This window comes from Ascidia mentula, chromosome 1 (genome assembly GCF_947561715.1).
Source record: "Ascidia mentula chromosome 1, kaAscMent1.1, whole genome shotgun sequence".
In the NCBI taxonomy this organism is placed as follows: domain Eukaryota; kingdom Metazoa; phylum Chordata; class Ascidiacea; order Phlebobranchia; family Ascidiidae; genus Ascidia; species Ascidia mentula.
The window spans coordinates 7,931,275-7,949,547 of NC_138566.1; the positions used below are offsets into that span (position 1 = coordinate 7,931,275).

The following is an 18,273-nucleotide window of genomic DNA, read 5'->3' on the forward strand; positions in this document are numbered from 1 at the left end:
AATGCATTGTCCAAAGAACAGACCATTCAATGAATCTTCTTGATGTCATTCTGATTCTATTTCGATTACGAACGTTTAAATTGATAACTCGATCTCTTGGGTTTACTATTTGAAGTTTGTTCAAGTTTTGCCATCTTTAATAACAACAGATTGTTTTTTCTAAAATGGTGTTTGATCTGAACGGAGTTTTGTGAATAAATAACACGCAATCCTAAAAGTGGTGACCCCGACGTGGTCTTGGATTTTCTGCAAAGAACTGAAATCGTGAGTATACTTTCTGTCTTATCTGTTGAAGAACTCCAAACCAAAGAAACATTCTCACGATCAATTTTCACCTTAAAGATCGTTTAAATTCGTTAAAATTAAGCTTATTTTCAGTTATCAGTGATAGGAACAATTGTTTCTGTGTTGTGCTGTGTTATCGTGATTTTCCCTCATACTTTTATTGTTGATTTTTAACATATGACTGTTGGCAGGATCTGATGGTTGGTCTGATGTGTGTTGGTGTAGTTTGTATTCTGACAGTTCTTGATATTAAATATTTCCTGAACCAAAATTTTATGCCAGTAAAATTATACCTATCATTTTGAAAAAAGGTACAACAGTATTATCTGAACTGAAAAAATACAAAAAGAACAGTAACTTTATTTCTGCAAGATAAGAGCAGCAAAGTATCATGCAATAATAGAGCAGTGCTGCACAACATTTGGTTAGATACCTTAAATGAGCAAAAGTGTAAAATGTAGACAAACATCAAATACCACCAGAGTCGACAAGGTTTTGGGATGCAAATGTTATGGCTGAATGGGTAGATAGTTCATTTTTGGTATTATTGTCATTGGTACTGTAACATGCGTCAGAGTAATCAGTATTTGTATTGCGCAATGCCTGCTGGTGTGCAGCATTGCACAAGTGTTGCACAACCCATTGCAAATCACATACAAGTCCAGTGTGTACCTGTAAATTTATTCTATCATTCTACCACTATTCTGCTAAAGCTCTACTTTACAACCCAGCAATTTGATGCAATTTGAACAAAACGCAGCAATTTGAACTTTACGTTACTTTTCTCGTTTTTGTTCGTCATCATAACAACAGTGTCGTGATTAGCTTGTGCCTTCGTAAGATCTTCTTTTGGTAAAATCTTGGCAACAACTTGTCTAACCTTAACGCATAAGCTCGTCAGTGTCTATGAAGCAGGTTTTATAGACATATTAACATGCACTAAACTGACATAGTGCTCAGAACGGAGGTTTCTCAAATACGTCACGCAGGTGTGTCACCTGACGCACACAACAGTCCCAAATCTGACGCACAAAACAATAATTGGTGAAAAAGTTTCGTCTTGCTGTGCAAAGCTCTAAACGAAAAGAATTATATGCACATGCTGGTATGATAATGCAAATATTGCATAAATCATTTTTTTGACATTTAGGCCTCAATAAAAGAATTTCTTGGCGCTAAAGGGCAACGTCGCATTAAATGCTGTTACGTTTCTGCATTATTTATTCCTGCATGGTAGAGTACAGTTTCACGTCTGTCTGTTATCAGGTAAGGTGCGTTGAGTAACAGTTCCTGTTTTTCAAGTCGCCAGTGCAAATAAAAACTATTCAAGAGCTTGTCCCTGTGTGGTCACGCTTCGCCAGTGTTGAAAAATAGTGAAGAAAGGTTTTGTGTGGGCTCTGCATATTTTGGAAAAACGGAAAAGAAGTCACACCTGTAATAAAATGTTAGAATATCACAAGTTTGTGTAAAAATTAAAGAAACATATTGTTTTCTTCAAGGGCACACATCAGTATTGAATGCAAATGTAAGGTTTTTCATACTGTTCCGTCTTACCCAAACCGTCGACTACATCTTCGCGCAGCAATATACTTAAAAACAAGGAAGGAATTGACGTGCACCGAAAACATTACTGCGGTGCCATTGACTGGTGTCGAGATGTACTTGAACGCTACAAGTTTGATGGTAAAAAACGCTTGTTTTGCTTCGTCAGCCAAGCGCTACGTGTTAAAGTCTTGGCCAATAAAACAGTTGTTGCAAATATTTTACAAAGGCAAGTGTTTAAGGAGGTATCACTGGCTAACCCAGTCACATTTGTTATAATAATGATGGCAAACCAACATGAGAAACGGAATTTAAAGTTTAAGTTTGCACAGTTTGTGATTAGTTCTAGTATCAGTTTAGGTGCCTACAACTCGCTGGTTATACTGCAATCCAGTATCAATATTGTCGACGGTTTGGGTAAGACTTAGAAGTGAGAAAAGTAGATTTTTTTAGTTATTTTTACTGTCTTGTAAACCAATGTTGTAAACCAACGTAATTGTTTTTGGCACGTAATGATAAAACATCTTTTTCATCACAGGTGTGGCTTCAGCCACAACAATATATGTTACAACAGTTGTATTCAGCATCTTTTTTGCGCCTGTTGTCCTCAAATTCTTGACAGTCAAATGGTCTCTAGCTGTTGCACTCGGGCTATATTTTCTGTACATTTGCGCAAACTATTTTGCAAGTAAGTCAAACTGAAGTCTGAAAAACAGCAAAAAATTTCAGATATGGCATCATAAACTAGACTAAATTACATTTGAATAAAATTTTCCGAAACTACGAACAGAACGTATGTCTAAACAAGTTGGCTTGCATCATCAAAACTTTCTTTTATTTTTCTGCTTGTGCACAGATATTTATATGCTCGTTGCCTTTGGAGTGCTAGTTGGCGTAGCTGAGGCACTGGCTTGGCCATCTTTCATGGTTTATTGCGTGAATTTCGGACGCAAGTTCTCCAGGCTTACGCAGAAGTCACTTGATTATTACAACGGACGGTTTATGGGTTACTTTTTCTTCAGCGTGCGTGCATTCGCGGTACGGTTTGGATATGTTATGATGCTTATTTGCCAGGTGTAGGTTCTCTTATTAACACCCGAATGATTATAGGACTAGTTATTGCATAATACTGAATGGTACAATTGATTGATTTACGCCAGAAATTCTTTTTTCCTAAATCATTTCTTTTTCAACTAATGTTTTAACACTGTTTTTGGTGAGTCACTGTTCCGACCCATTAGATCACATTGACCCTGTCTGCAGGTCACTAAAAACATTATTGGCTTCATTGCCTAGAACTGACATGTTGAAACACTTTATTGTGCATTTTGCAGGTTTTAAGTTACCTTGCCATTTACTGCATTTTCTACGCCGGACGATCGAACGATATATCAGATTCAAACAATACTTTATACGGCGGTCCCACATTCCTTCAAAACTTCTCTTTTTGTGGCCCAAACGACTGTCAGGACCCGAACGTCACCCAGCGCAATCTGGTGCGATACGTCCCATCACAAACCACGGTGTATATCATGTTGGGCGCGTCTGGAGCTATGATATTGATAGCTCTAATTGTTCAAGTATTTTTTGTCGAAAAGTCATGTCTTGAAGAGCTGGGCAAGGCAGTGAGCGATGTCGACCACGAGGTTTTACCGAGTGTTGAAATCGTCCTTTCTTCAACCGTTTCGTTGGACAAAAAAAGTAAACCTATTCCTGTTCAGCCCCATGTCTTACGGTCGATTCCAATTGCCGAGAGTTTTAACAATCAGCCACCAAGGTTTAAGAAACAAACCAAAAGAGATGTAAATATATTCCTTCATCTTGTTAAATTATGGATTTTATCACTGTTGGTTGTTCATGTTATTACAATGATTTAAATTGGTTGACCAACATAATTACGCATATAGCAATTGATGACAACGTAGATCGTATTAGTAGACTAACGATATATTTTTGGACATAGCTTGGGACAATTTTTTTAAGTTCATATCCTATTCGTTTAACCAGGATTATCTGAGATTAGCCGTTGCATCTTTGCGAGAAACGTTTAATCAGATGTTGCAGACGAAGCAACTCCTTATCATTCCTCTAACATTTTGTACCGGTTTAATGCAAGGTTTTATTTATGTCGAAATGGTCAGAGCGTTTGCCTCATGTATCATTGGTGTCGATCAGGTATGTGCACGTTCTTGTGCTATTTGTGCACGTTTTAAACAGCATGAATTGTAAGTTACAAATGATTACAACAACCATATTTTCTGAGGTTGGCTTGTGCATGATCAGTTTTAATATTGTGGATGCTTTGATGACGGTGTTTGTTGGAAGATATTCCTCCAAAATCGGAAGACAAGGACTTTTGTTGATATCTACGTTAGTTGATGTTGGTATTTATTTTGTTTGCTTGTTTTGGATCCCGACCGAATCTACAACGTGGTTTGTTTACTGCTTGTTTGGACTAGAGGGCATTGGAAACGGAATTCGTATCCCAATGAGTTCAGGTACTGATGTGATGCAATATTGGATTCAAGTAGAATGTGCTAAAAGTCAAAAGAACAATTTGATTGTGTGGTAATTGCCAAAAAAACACTGCATCTAGGCCAGTTCAACAGTACTATTTGAGGAAGCAAGCAAAATTACAAAACGCAAAATAATAATCCTCAAAGCTTTGTTTAATACAGATGCTCATGCTGCCTTCTTTCCCAACAACCAAGAGAAAGCTATGGTGGTTTGGTCCATATGGTACCTGGCCGGGTATGCCTTTCAGTTTGGTTGGAGCACGGCTGTTTGTGTAAGATACAAGATCTACTTTCAACTTGGTCTGCTTGTATTCAGCATGGCAACCTACAGTAGGTCACTTGCAATTTAGTAACTATGAAATTTAAAAGTTTTAACCTTTGCAGGTGTTGCTGAAGGTTTGCACAGAAAAGAAAATCGTATTAAAACATCTTCGTCAGGCCTCCAATAGCCGCCGATTTGTAGGATTAGACTTTTCTGCAAATTTTGATTTTCATTCATAATTATCTAATAAAAGTTTCTTAAAGGAACATAAATTTTCAACCAGAGTGTTAAAGAATTTTCTTTGTCTGTTTCTCGATATTAATACTTTGGCGGGTCCTGCCACACTCGGGTACTCGAATTCACTAATGTCACATTGAATTTTTAAGTTTGTTTAATTTCCAAATGAACCAATATTGAAACAACACTAAACCAAGAGTAACCAATGCAAACGTAACAGCGTTTAACACACATTGTCCTTTTGCGTTACAAATTGTTTATTACAGAGGCGAATGCCCTTAAAGCACACACTAAATACTTTTACAATAGCGTGTATAATTTTTCCATAGGTTGGATGTTACACAACATGCTGAAACTCTTTGATCACTTGGTAATTAGTTCAATATTCACGACACACCTGCGCGTCGCGGCGCACAGTTTAAGAAACCCTTGTTTAGGGCATTATGGCAGCTTAGGGCAAGCTTTAGCATGTCAACACCTTCGTGATAGACAACAACAGGATACCAATGTAATTCAAAACCAGACGAGATGAACTTGCAACGCTGCAAGTTTAAGGGTAAAAAGACGTAGTTTTGCTTGGTCAGATAAGCGTGCTCATGCATTAAGGTTAGACAGGTTTTTCCCAAGATTTAACCCAAAATAAGTGATTGCGAAAGAACAAGCTAACCGCGTCACTGTTGTTATGATGATGATGACAAACGGACACGAGGAAAGGAATGTGAAGTTCAAATTGCTGCGTATGTAATATTGTGGTTATTCAAGCGTTTCGATACGGACTGATTGCGGAGGAGTAAAAAAAAATATTCGGGACTTCAAAAAGGTTACCTACAAGTCACTCTGAGCAGCAATGGCATGAATATACAAAATATGACTTTAAAAAAATATGATCACGTGATACGCCCATGTGTTTTCTCTTGTTGCCTGCGGCCGCACGCAAGCAGGTCACCAGCCATTGCTGCTCAGAGTGACTTGGAGGTATTTGGCACCAGCAGCCAAAATGTTCGGCCAGTTTTACCACTGGAAGTAGAAAAAGTAAATTTTGTTTTGCACGTGCAAATTTCGAAACAGTTCAACCACAGCACAATCTACTGCACAATTGATTTAGCTGATTTCTTTCACACCAAAACTCCTCGATTGGAATGGTTACGTGGCACATGTTTGTGTGCAAGAGCTTAAATAACCAACTTAAAAACTTATAACCAGAAGGTTCAACTTAGCTTGGTATCGATAAGACCATATGTATTAACGCCTGGGCCCAAAGCACTTGTAATGATACCTTTTATACTGTCTTTCCACCCGTACAATTTATCCTTTCAGTCCAAGTTTACTGTGTAACTTGTGGAGGGTTCGATAAGGCAACAGAGACAAACCGTAAAGGTGTATTATTATATTGATAATGTATTTGCTGTTATATTTCTGCAAGATTCGTAAATGGGGTACAAGGGAAGATTTGAACCTGTTCCGTGACCTTATAGGCTACATTCACGTGTGGATGCACTTACCAACGTATAAGATAGAGACTAAAAGTACATATGTCGCCAGGACACAGAAAAAAAAGGTTTTTTGACTGTGCTGCTTCCTGCAATGTTTTTATTGAACAATAAGTTTTTACCTGGCACATGTGACCGTTTTATACACTGTAATTTATGTGCTTACGTTGGAAGCAGTAGCTGGACAATTGCTTACTTAACTCCTGGTTGGATATTGTTTTGACTCAAAGCACAGCACACTTCTTTGTTATTTAGTATCTTCTGCATAATGACAACGAAATCAGTCGCTGAATAATTGCTTTAGCAGACATACACCACAAAGGTGTCAATTCTAATGGGTGCAGAAAAGAAAAAAGGAAGTTCAAGGTTTCGATTTCGGTTGCGTTTTACAGGAGAAACCCCTCACCTGATCTCTCGTGCGGTAATCGAATATCACACCAACAGACAGCGGTGGCCAACCTCTGGCGCATTACATGATGCAGTGGTGGACTACACCTCATAGACAATAAATAAGAAAAACTACGGATTTTCCACAAAAACATAAAAAAATTAGGTCACTTATTGTTAAAAATGAGTTTACAGAAATTCATTCGGATTAACACGTTTCAAAAAATTAAAAGTCATCAAACTCGTGGCAGATCTAAATTGAAAGCAAAAATGTATGGGAGTGGAAAGGCCACCCCTGGACTACTAAGGTTACCATTTGTGAAAGATGCACAATATTTAATATCAGTGACATTTTAGCTTTTTGTCGTTTCTCTTTGACGTAAAAACTGACATCCCGCCCATCTCAAATTTGGACGTAATGTGGTTGCATTACGGTATTGGGCATCAATGGTGTTTTGGTCATACAATTTGCATGAAGAGTTCGGTAGATTAAATCCACACTAACCTACATAAATTCACACTTTCTGAGCAAACCAACGATTGCAATGCTTATGTGCACTGCGGCTCCTAGAAGGCAGTAGAAATACAAGAACCAACAAATCTGTTTTGTTTGTAGTTTTTGGCTGCCATTAAAACAAACAATGCAGACCTGCATTTATCCACCATACATTCTATTTGCAAAGAAACACCAAACAGGAATACACACAAAGTAATGCTAAAACCTGGCAGTGAAGTTTTGTTTCATGACAAAAAGCTTAAATGTGTGGTTTTCCAATCCTTAACACTTTGAGAATTCATTAGGCTTCATAATTTTAAAACTTGACATTAGTTATAAGGCCCAAATATTGTAGATGAATAAAACACATCCAATCAAAATAAGTTACATTGTTTGCATTTTATCTCTTTTATCATTAAACAGCTAACTTCAAATACCAGTATATTGCACAAATACACTTCATCAACCAAACCAAAACAGTAAATGTACAGAAGCCCGGTCAGAACAATCGAATTAAAAGGTACATTACAAAAAAAACTGCCATGGCAAACATAAAGAGATAAAAATACATTTTGCCATAACCTCCTTTGGATATATGCTTCAACTTTCTCATTGTTGTGCCGAGAAGTCCTTGTACTTTGTTCATATCATCATCCTATAAAAGTGGAATATGTTACCACTAATTCATTTATTTTTCTGTTGGGAGTACCAAAAATTGATGTTTCAGAAAATACTTTTAAAAAAAGATTGGAAACTAAACTGGATTAGTGAACCAAGCTGTCAATCAATATCCCTGTTAGGAGTTTCTGGGTGAACTGAAAATACCGATCAAGCAGATAGTTCCACAGATGTTTTATAATTGATTCTACTTAAACAAGTCACATAAACTGATGATGCCTTTTAAAGGAGAAATATATTTTTCCAATACAAAACATCTATAGAGATGTCTGCTTGAATGCCATTTGAGCTTTATGCAACTAATAATTTGCTTACCATGTCACCAATTAGGTTGTTTTGTCCACGGACTTCATCTCCAATATTTATGGACAGCTGGAAAATAAATATATGTTTTTACAAATTGTGACCATTGGCATTTCCTTGGATATACGAACAAAATACCAATACACACCGATTTTAAGACCTGCACTTTTCCACGCAAGTCTTGTTCTAGTCGATCATTTTCTTCTGCATACACAGACTGATCTGAAGCAAAAAAATAAATTTAATCCAATTGGATTAGAGTCAGTTCACAAAGCTGATATTCTGTGTTCATACACTGTACCTACTAGAAATTGTGTTAAGTAAAAACTTTATTATGACCAGATGGTATTTAACTAACATGCAACTTACACTGCAAGCGAGGTACGAGGTAGATTTTTTTTAGATATTTATTGTTACAGTAGAAAATTTATGATTTGCAATCTTTTTTCACATGATTTTTTGTGAAAATATAACACATTGGAATAAGACAATATATATCCGGTGGTATATTGTATATTATGCTTAATGTTAAACATCTTTAACATTTTCTGTTTTATCATTTCCTGTCACCTGTCAGTACAGTTTACCTTGCACGTGTGTCGGTCTCCGCATTGACAAATAGTGTTTGTTTTCTTGATACGAACAAAGGCGTAGTCTTCACTTTCAAACGTGTTATTCGTCTTGAGTGCGAGATAACTGGTGCTAATCAACAAAAAACAGAATTCACGGACAGTCAACCAGTCAAAATGTCAATACCGACGCGTCATTATTGGGAACTTCCCATTAACATTACTAAAACAATTATTTAAAATGGATCAAAACAATTACAACATGCCTGTGAATTCGGTGCTGACTGCTGTAAGATGATCGAACTTGAAAATTGACATAAACCCTATTTTGACGCAGAGTCATTTGGGTCTGAATTGATATTATTAGGGTATGTTTGGTTATGAAAGAATCAGGGTTAAATTCACCAAGTTAGATTAATCCAAGATTAAGCTAATCCTGGATTAAACATGGGATTATCCCAGAATACCCTATTCACCAACCGGGATTATATTTTAATCCAGGATTAAAGTACCGAAAATTTAATCCTGCTATACCCCAGGTTTAAGATTGGATTAGGTCGGATTTTTTTGCATTTTTGCATGACACGGAAGTTTAATTCGCATGATTAATACAAATTCATTTGTCAGTGACAAATTTATATTTATTATTTTTACAACAAACCGCATGATTGGTATATATTTTAGGGTGCTAAAACTTGGGATTAGTAAAATATTATGCATATGCAACTTATGCATTCCTTCAAAAAAAATATTTTACTTTTGCTTTTGTTTGCAAAAACATTTGCCTAAAATAAAATTTGCACGTTCGTTATTTATTTATTGCCAAATTAGTGCATTTGTTTCTTTCCATGATAAACTACAAACATAACATGACAGACAACTGCTCAAACCGCTTGATTTAGTTCAAACGCTAAATAGCCTTTTTGATATTTATGTGTGAGGATTTTTCGGTCAAGTGAATTGCGTTGTTGTTTTCTTCCGATGATTCGCAAATGTCCTGTTTTATTAACTTGGCATATATTTGAAGAGTATGTCAGAGGTAACTTTGTGTTGCAGATGTACCAGTTTTATTATCTTTCTGCTTAAACTTTCTTTTCTAACAGAGACGGAAGCGTAAAGAAGATACATGGACAAAGGAAGAGTTGTCCGCTGCGCTACACAAAAACAATGATCCATCAAATAAGAGGGAAAAGAGTAGTCGACATTCTGGGGGTTGGTATCTAATAATCAAAGATGGTTTCAACATTGCTTTTCATTCTCATGAAGTTTTCATTTCTTAAACACGATATTTCCAAATCAAGAATTACTTTTTGCAGACAAACCAAGGGAACGAAAGTCGAAGCATCATGATCTTGAAAGGGTAAAAATATTTTCTAGGGTTTAATAAGTTTGAAGTATTTCTAAATTTTTCATAGATGTTGGACGAACATGAGGAATCAGTGGGCAGAAAAAAACCAAAAGATCCTGAGTAACTAATTTGTTGTTTGTTTGACTTTACTTTGAATAAAATTCAGTACTTTATGGTGATTTGGTGTAGATAAAATGCCTCTGTTTTCCAATGTATAAAATATTGTTGCATGGAAAAATAATTTTCTTCCTGAGATTCTATAACATACTATATACGCCATTTCTGAAGGACCTATATTTAATCTTTTGTTAGGTTTGTGTTGCTAATGAAGTTTAAAAAAAGTTATGTGCAAACATGTTTGATTTAAACAAGTCAAAATCATCAATTTTGTTTATAAAATCAGGTTGCAAAGAGAACGGGCTGAAAGAAAAAGACGTGAAGCTCAAGAAAGAGATGATGCAGAAAGAAGAGCAAGAAAGAAACTTGAGAAGGAGAGAAGATTATTGGAGGAAGATCTCACAAGAAAAGAAAAAGTTAGTTACAGTTTGTCTATGGTAAATTATTATGATTAAATGTTGAACGGACATGTCTTTTACAATGGCGATTTTGCTTAAATAAGTAAAATATCTTGTGCTAATTGTCATTTCAGAAACAGAGGGAAGGCGATCGAAAACACAGAGACAGTAAGCATAAGGAGTAAGTAAGAATATGTGTTTGTGTGTTTGTCTGACTGTGTAAAAAGGAACTAAATCACACAAGACTATTTTATGATCCCGAACTTTCCTTCTTGCTTCTTTTGTATGGTTAGAATTGTAATAAAGATAGAGAAGAAAAAACATGAGGTCAATTGCATTTAAATTCAAAACATTGTTGACCGTGAATATAACATTTTGTTGATGAAATAAATCAGCCTCATATTTTTCATAGTAAAAGCGTATAGTTTTTTGTCCAAATTGTGTGTACATTATTTTTTTCATTTCAGACGAAGAAAGGTTGAAGAAGAACCTGTAGTGAAGGTATTCTGCCTTTAGTAATAAATTGTTATTAATTCGTGATTGTAATATGTTCATTTACTTTTGATTTTACAGCAAAGAAGCCACAGAGAAAGATCAGAAAAAAATAGGTAAAGTAACATTAAAAACCATGACTTGATTTTCAATAATCTCAACATGATTTTTGTAGGTCTGAAGAATATGAGGCTGATAAAGTAAGTGAAGCACACTGTTTCAACCTAAAGCCTAATTGGCTCAAGTAAAATTTATTAGAATCAATAGTTTTCATTCTTACTTTTTGAAGAATATATATGTTAAAAAGCTTGAGTTAAATTGTTGTTAAATTGTCGAGTCATGTTGTTTTAAAAGGAATTCTTGGGAACCAGTAATCAAGAGTAAAATTGCAAGTGTAAAACATGATCACGTCCTTTTCATCCTGTGATTTGAATGCCATTTTTCATTTTATTATTTCTCTGAAAGCAATCAACAATTAAACAAGCATAAAGATCATATTTTCTTGTGTTTTTTCTTAAGGAAAAGAAACGAAGAGAGCGAAAGGAAGAAAAGAGGAGGAGGTTTGTGTAACACCAACACTAAAAAAATTTAAACTTATATCAAACCTATGTTTTAGGCATGAAAAGGAGGAAGAGGAGAGGGTGGGTAGCTTGGGGTTGAAAGGTTTTGTACTGACCAAAAACTGCATGTTTACAATTTCCATGCTACAAGAGATTCTAGATTTCCTTGCAGTTGTTTTGTTTGTTAAAAAATGTAAATTTAGGTGTGAATGCTTTAATTTATTATGCAAAAACTGAAATAAAATATATTCTCCAGGTCAGAATTTAAATGACAATGTTTATATAATTAGAAATACAATGAAAAGCAGAAACACAGGCCAAACCAAGGGGACAGTGATACCAGGTACTTTGTAAATATTTCAACATTTACTTTGAGTTAATAAAATTTTTCTTGCAGAAATGATGAAGTACAGGATTATACACAGGTGACAAAAACACTTCTGTGTGGTTTTTTAAGTTTGTATAAATGCAGTGTAATATGATGTATGTTGCACTTTCAGAGTACACGGTCAAAGCACAAGTCTAAAACGTCAGAGAAAAAGTATGTTTTTATGATAATATGTTTTCATAGTTTATGCAATGTTATTGTTGTTGCAGAGATGCAGAGAAGGAAGAAAATGAAGAGGTTTATGACATTATCATTTGTAACCTGTTGTATTACAATGAAGAACAGAACACAAAATTATTACCAGGTACATTTTTTCTGAATACCTTTTTTTACTTTAGTACAACTATGAAGATGATGATTTCGAAGACTACGAAGATGACTTTGAAGATGAGGGGGCAAATGAAGAAGATTTCCAAGATTCAGAGGTTTTTCATTGTTTATCCACAAAAATATTATTTTTTTATCAAGATGTAACAATGCAGTTTGTGTGTAGTTTATAAAAAAATATATCATTGTTAATTCATTAATGCTTGTGTTTTGTAAAGTAATGTGTTATAAACAATAGTAATAATTTTTCTTAACAAACTGTAGACTTTGTTGAAATTTCATTCATTATGTATACCAGACCAATGAGAACACAAGTGAAATGAATGCGATCATCAGAGCAATCAATGAAGAAAATGAAAGAGTTGCTTCAGCTCGAACAATTTCGTCAAGAAGCGAACACAAACCTTCTGTAAGCTGTAATGCAATGTTACAAATTGTGCATATTTTCAACATTAGACTATTGCATTTGGCATGAAATGTTAAATATAGTGTATAATTGCAATTGTAAGGGATGTAATATTTAGCATGTTGTAATTTTGTGATCTGCAGACAAGTGTGAGTGGTTTCGAGCTATCAGGTCTTGTCAGCTCACTAGCCAGACAAAAACTATTTTACTTTGTGGTGACTTTGCATTGACATTAATCTATTACGTGCCAAACCTGTCAAGTCACTTGGCCGATCACAAACTTGAATATTCTCTGTCTGGCTACAAGACCATTGTCAGTCATCAGCTGCAGTGAAACCACTGAGCACAACTGTCTGCAGCTCACAATACGCAATTCTCCCATGTAACAAATTATGTTTGGTGTCGGTATTTTGTTTTATCATTGTTTGCAGACACCATCTGATGAGGAAGGTGGACGTTCTTCTCATTCCAGCTTCTCAAGTCTCGTGACAACCAACATTAACTTCTCCACTGGAAGGGGAAAAAGGCAGGGAGGCAAACTACATCGAAAAATTCTGTACGTAATAGTTATTGATTACCCACTACTTCTAAAATAAATAATTTCTTTGGCTGCACTCTGTCCTGAAAAAAATAGTTTGTTCCTTTATCGAATCCTTAAAAAATTGAAATAAAATAAGTCAGAAATTATGTAAAATGGCATATTCAGTAGACTTATAAATAACTTTAACTGAAAGTGCAAGAAAGTATTTATTCTGAACTAACATAAATCTTTGTTTTGAATTCCAGCAAAAGGCACAGGGATTTGGCTGCATTGATACAGTTGGATTTTGTTTCGATCGACTGTTTCGAACTTGCTCCTGTGACGGAGTACAATTTTTACATAAAAAGTTTTGGAGGCCAGAACACACGCCAGGTATAAAACACAGTTGAATTCCAGTCCACCCACAACCTTTGCATGCTTTGTTTTGGTTAATATTGTTATTGTAAGCACATTGGGACCAGCTTTACAATACATAAACAACAAAGTGCATGAATGTGCACACTTAGACTTGGCTCTGGGTGGATTTGCACATTCCAATGGGGGGTTAAGATGTGGTGTAACTGTAGACATCGATATTTTGTACTTAAAAAAAATGTTTGTGGATAAACTTCGAATTTGCAATAACTAATGTATGTTGTAAAAATTTGGGCTGTTAATAAATGTGTGCATTATTTTGTTGTGTTTTTAGGTTTCCACCCAGTGCAATGACGACTCATTGGAGGTTGACGTGCAAACTGAGGCCCCAGATACAAATGAATCATGGACACAACACCCACAAGATGGGCCTGCTGCTGCCGGGTGTAAGCACATAAATTTGTTAAAGTAATAGTAAGATAGGTATTCTGGCCGGCAAACATGCATTGCGTAATTGCACAGCTTCGTAAACTTAAATTCAAAGTTTGAAAACCACCACCCTAACATTTGCGTCGTTAAAATTCACGTGCGTCGTTGGAATAGAATTTTACTATTTTCCAGTTTTGTGTGTCTGCAGGAATTTATTGGCTGAGCACTCAATTCAATATAAGAATTTCCATTTGATGTCTTATATCGTTCACAAAAAAACACAAATACGCCTTTTTAGCATCATCAAGGTACAATGCGGACTCGGGTTACAGTTCCGCAACGTCGCTTTCGATGATGGAAGACACACGATCGTTTTCCCACTTCCTCCAATACGCTGACGAGCTTGTCGAGTCTTCGTTCATGGAGACAACTATGTGGGGAGGTTTAACCTCAGACCGACGAAGTCCCCTCTCATTTTGCGACTCCTGCACCCGTTTTAACACTAATATATCTTACCTACAAGGTTTGCTGGCTGGTTGGACTGATTTGGGACCAGTTTGGAAACTGCAGTCTCGAGCACATTTTTCTCTATTGGCGTTTTCACTGAGTTTCGTAAGCTAATTAATGTAATGACACGCTCGATAGAACGCTAATAACATAATGTCTAAAACGGCTTGGATTTGTTTTCTGACCTTCCTTAACAAAAGTTCGGCCAATAGCCTACAAATGGCACAAAAAAAGTTACTCTTATGTGTGTCTCAAAATGTACAAGTGAAATTGCATTTCCACAAACAAATATTTGAAAATCATTTCCAGGTCGAAATATACTGCTGACTGCATTTTGCAATGGAGCTATGGCGGTTGCTTTTGGTCCCGCAACCCAACATTTCTCAGCAAGGGTCGACAGAAAGTGTTTAATCACCGTGTGGAAAATAACCGACTCTGAAAACCCGAACAAGTAAGAAAAGCATTTGCAAATGTAACAATGTAATGTTTAAAACTTGGCAGAACAAAAACCTTTGCTTATACTTGACAAGCATACGTGAATGCATGAATTTGGAAGTTTTTGTAACCAATATTTCCTCATGAGCCGAAACAATCGTCTGTCGTTGCAAGTTTGAGTATTCACCTTGTGGTTTAAAACCATAATTGTGCCCGAAGGTCAATTTGTGTCTGGAGGTTAATCGACTCCTAAGGACAATTGACCTTAAAGGTTAATTGCAACTTCAATTATTCTTCCTACAGAGTACTTGTGTGCGATTCCGTGCCCACTTCTTGCTGCCTTTCGCCCTCTAACCAACATCATCTGCTTGTGGGAACAGTTGAGTGGATTTTATTTGATACATGTGATTGCTACAAGCGCTTACTACCATCTTTTTAACTAAACGTTGTAGGACGATGGATGTGTGTTGGCGTACGACTTATCCGAGCCGAGCACTATGCACCAAAAACTTCTACTCGAGAAGAAAAAGACCAACGTGTTTCGCTCCCCGACCTACACCACAGGTAGACAGTATGTTCCCTCTACTCTACAGGAATCACCTTATGTCAGAATGTTTTTCCGCCTATTTCTCTGGCCATAAAAATCAACGACTAAGTTTTGTTTCGTCTATGCGCACTTAAATTACCATCAGTATACCGTAACACCCAATATGTCTATACGAATTAGGTTGGAGGGACGATTTGCACAGCAGCCCAATAGTGGCGCTACACCCGTTAACTCCAGACGGCTCAACCAATCAGATTTACTCTCTTGAGGAAAACTCAAGAATATGTGTGTGGGTAAGTGGTCTATTGGAACCTCGAAGTAACTAGTATAACGCCCTAAATGGCTTGGAAAACTTGTTTATTTAACCCACAAAGGCCTTTTCTGCAGTTTTATTGAGTGCTTTTATAACTGTTCAAGGCGAACTGTAGTTTATTGATGTATTTTGAGTGTTAGAAATCTTTTTTGAAGTTGTAGGTTATACTCAAACGACGACTCGCATGACACGTCTCTTTTTGCAGCTGATTGCTGAGGTCGTGTCTGACGTAGACGATGACGTCGGCTTGGTTCCGCATGGCCGCATAAAATTAGTCCGAGGAATGGTCATCGACGTGGAAAGGTACCAATTGTTTTGACACGATTCCCAACAACTGTATTCAAAAGTTACAAAAGAAAAAGGGTCATTTGTCGTTAAGTTTTTATTATATATATTTCACCTACTATTAGGCATCGTCAGTATCGCAATCCAAGGCAAATTAACCTTATTTACATTTCAGTCCTGAGATATCGACTTGTGTTCAATGTCCCGACTCGAAAACCTTTTACGTTGGAACTGAAGGGGTAAGTTTACCATGTTTGATTAGTGTTTGATTAGTTTGAAGGGCGTTTGGAGGGTTTACGAATCAACTGTAAAGAACAGATTTTATTTGTCTTTAAACTGTAGCGCATTGTCATGCATCATAACTTACATCCATCTACACTGTAACCATCTTGAACCGAGAGTTATTACGAACCGTTATCCAACTATAGTTTAGTTCGTTTCTCTGTGATAATGGTCTTATAAACAGACATAAATTATTGCCGCATTTACCTAACAAAAATCATGCCTCTGGTGAGGTTCGAACTCACGACCTTAGTGGCGACTGCTGACTGAGCTACGGCTGCTCACCGGCTAAAGTGCTTCCCTCTCTGTAAACAAGGCCAGTTGTTTTTGTTTTGGAATCTCCTTCCTCACGTACTTGTTTATGTTTTCACACTTTCATTTTCTTCCGAACCAAAACAACGCGAACCCAATTTCCGTTTGAGTCGATGTGAGGGTAAGCACGCGAAACGGGAAAGTCGCCGATGCTTAATCATATCGGATGAGTTGACGGTTGGGTGTTGCGCAAGGTAGACAAAGGGAAATTGTTGTCGGATTTCACAAGACATATGCGTGTATGCGCCTTTCCAAAATTTCCAAGTTTCATGGTTGTTAGGACCGTAAACTGTATCGCATGTACGTAGGGGACCTCCACCACTGTAACCAGGCCACGCGGAAGTGTTACATGCTATCACATGACAGGACTGAATCGCCTCACGGCGCAGGCCCTTTATATTTCGCGATCTCAGCTGTCGTATTTGGTTCATAACATGTTTTTATGTGTTGTGTTTGCAGGGTAGCATTGTGAGCGTCACAAGGGACCAGCGAAAACGGGTGTTCGAGTCAAATCACGTGGGCGCGGTAATTTCAATCGCATTCAACCCGTCGGCGAACGAACTGATGTTGACTGGCCACCAAGACGGGTCACTGTGTCTCTTCCACATTGCGCAAGGTGATTTCACCACATATATGTACTAATAAACCCCTAAATCGCCATATTTTTCTCGAAAGCGACGCCTTTAATGACGTGGAATGTGGCTCAGGAGCGTATTGTTGCCTGTGATTGGTCAAATTGTCGGTCGTCGGTTTTTGTCGCACTTGATTCAACCAATCACATCCATGTGTGGGACTTGATGGCGATCGACTCTGCCCCTGCCGTTTCGTGCAAGTTAGACGAGCGGTAATATTGTTTCAGCGATGGTGGTTTAATTTTTACACAAGTTTGATGTTTTTACTCAGGGCATTGTCTCTGTGCGTTGATCAACTTTCGAAGAAATCAACCAGTCTAGTAAGTACAACAAGCGCTTTTTCTACGTATTTCTTGTTGGATTTTAACGAGCATTGGACGTTTAATGCATAGTTCTTTTCAAAAATTTCTTGAGAGAATAAAAATTAACTAGGAAAAAATTATGTCCATATGGTATAGTTAGGTGCATGTCAAGTATATATAGCAACGACGATTATAATTAAGTAACTTGGAGTACTGAAATGCGTTTTTGTAGCTATTTGCGTTCGAGAAATGCGACTTCGAAGTCCATCGGCTCTCTTCCCACTTCACCGATTTGATGATGTCAGACGAAACCGAAAATATGACGTCATCGATCCTTATGTTTGCTTGATGTTGTCTCGCGTTGCAGATGTATATTTTCCTAATAAACGTAACAGTGTCTATGAAGCAATGTGGCAACAATTGATGTTACCACTTCAGGTAGAGGGTATATGCTAATACCAGAAGTTTATGTTGGAGGTAAAACGGAACGTGAGTTTTGAGTTTAAAGAAAAATGCGGATAAATTTTGAAAGA

At 36.8% G+C, this 18,273-nt stretch overlaps 3 protein-coding genes across 4 annotated transcripts; 2 read left to right on the plus strand and 1 right to left on the minus strand.

The window, feature by feature from the left end:
• Nucleotides 1–2,108: 2,108 nt before the first annotated feature.
• On the plus strand, nucleotides 2,109–4,792 carry LOC145905148 (UNC93-like protein). The gene is made up of 8 exons (XM_082992431.1): nucleotides 2,109–2,244; nucleotides 2,366–2,515; nucleotides 2,684–2,865; nucleotides 3,162–3,629; nucleotides 3,835–4,002; nucleotides 4,091–4,211; nucleotides 4,506–4,673; nucleotides 4,728–4,792. The coding sequence occupies exons 1-8, from the start codon at nucleotides 2,109–2,111 to the stop codon at nucleotides 4,790–4,792; spliced, it is 1,458 nt and encodes a 485-aa protein (XP_082848557.1).
• A 2,590-nt stretch (nucleotides 4,793–7,382) lies between these two features.
• Nucleotides 7,383–8,929, minus strand: LOC145909796 (BET1 homolog). The gene is made up of 4 exons (XM_082997129.1): nucleotides 8,784–8,929; nucleotides 8,345–8,418; nucleotides 8,209–8,265; nucleotides 7,383–7,870 (listed from the first exon to the last, which is right to left on the minus strand). The coding sequence occupies exons 1-4, from the start codon at nucleotides 8,806–8,808 to the stop codon at nucleotides 7,715–7,717; spliced, it is 312 nt and encodes a 103-aa protein (XP_082853255.1). The 5' UTR covers nucleotides 8,809–8,929; the 3' UTR covers nucleotides 7,383–7,714.
• Nucleotides 8,930–9,682: 753 nt separating this feature from the next.
• On the plus strand, nucleotides 9,683–18,133 carry LOC145897786 (cytoplasmic dynein 2 intermediate chain 1-like). Of its 2 annotated transcripts, none has more exons than XM_082986239.1 (31): nucleotides 9,683–9,804; nucleotides 9,869–9,977; nucleotides 10,067–10,125; nucleotides 10,181–10,233; nucleotides 10,517–10,646; nucleotides 10,763–10,809; nucleotides 11,096–11,129; nucleotides 11,202–11,236; nucleotides 11,296–11,320; nucleotides 11,640–11,680; nucleotides 11,737–11,761; nucleotides 11,971–12,023; nucleotides 12,078–12,105; nucleotides 12,181–12,221; nucleotides 12,278–12,305; nucleotides 12,407–12,493; nucleotides 12,694–12,804; nucleotides 13,233–13,357; nucleotides 13,588–13,714; nucleotides 14,031–14,142; nucleotides 14,424–14,648; nucleotides 14,942–15,083; nucleotides 15,371–15,446; nucleotides 15,520–15,631; nucleotides 15,795–15,907; nucleotides 16,133–16,230; nucleotides 16,388–16,451; nucleotides 17,266–17,422; nucleotides 17,482–17,650; nucleotides 17,710–17,758; nucleotides 17,973–18,133. In XM_082986239.1, the coding sequence occupies exons 1-31, from the start codon at nucleotides 9,796–9,798 to the stop codon at nucleotides 18,087–18,089; spliced, it is 2,601 nt and encodes an 866-aa protein (XP_082842365.1). In that variant the 5' UTR covers nucleotides 9,683–9,795; the 3' UTR covers nucleotides 18,090–18,133. The 2 variants fall into 2 exon arrangements, with proteins under 2 accessions (XP_082842365.1, XP_082842357.1); XM_082986231.1 differs by having other exon boundaries at nucleotides 10,082–10,125.
• Nucleotides 18,134–18,273: the final 140 nt, after the last annotated feature.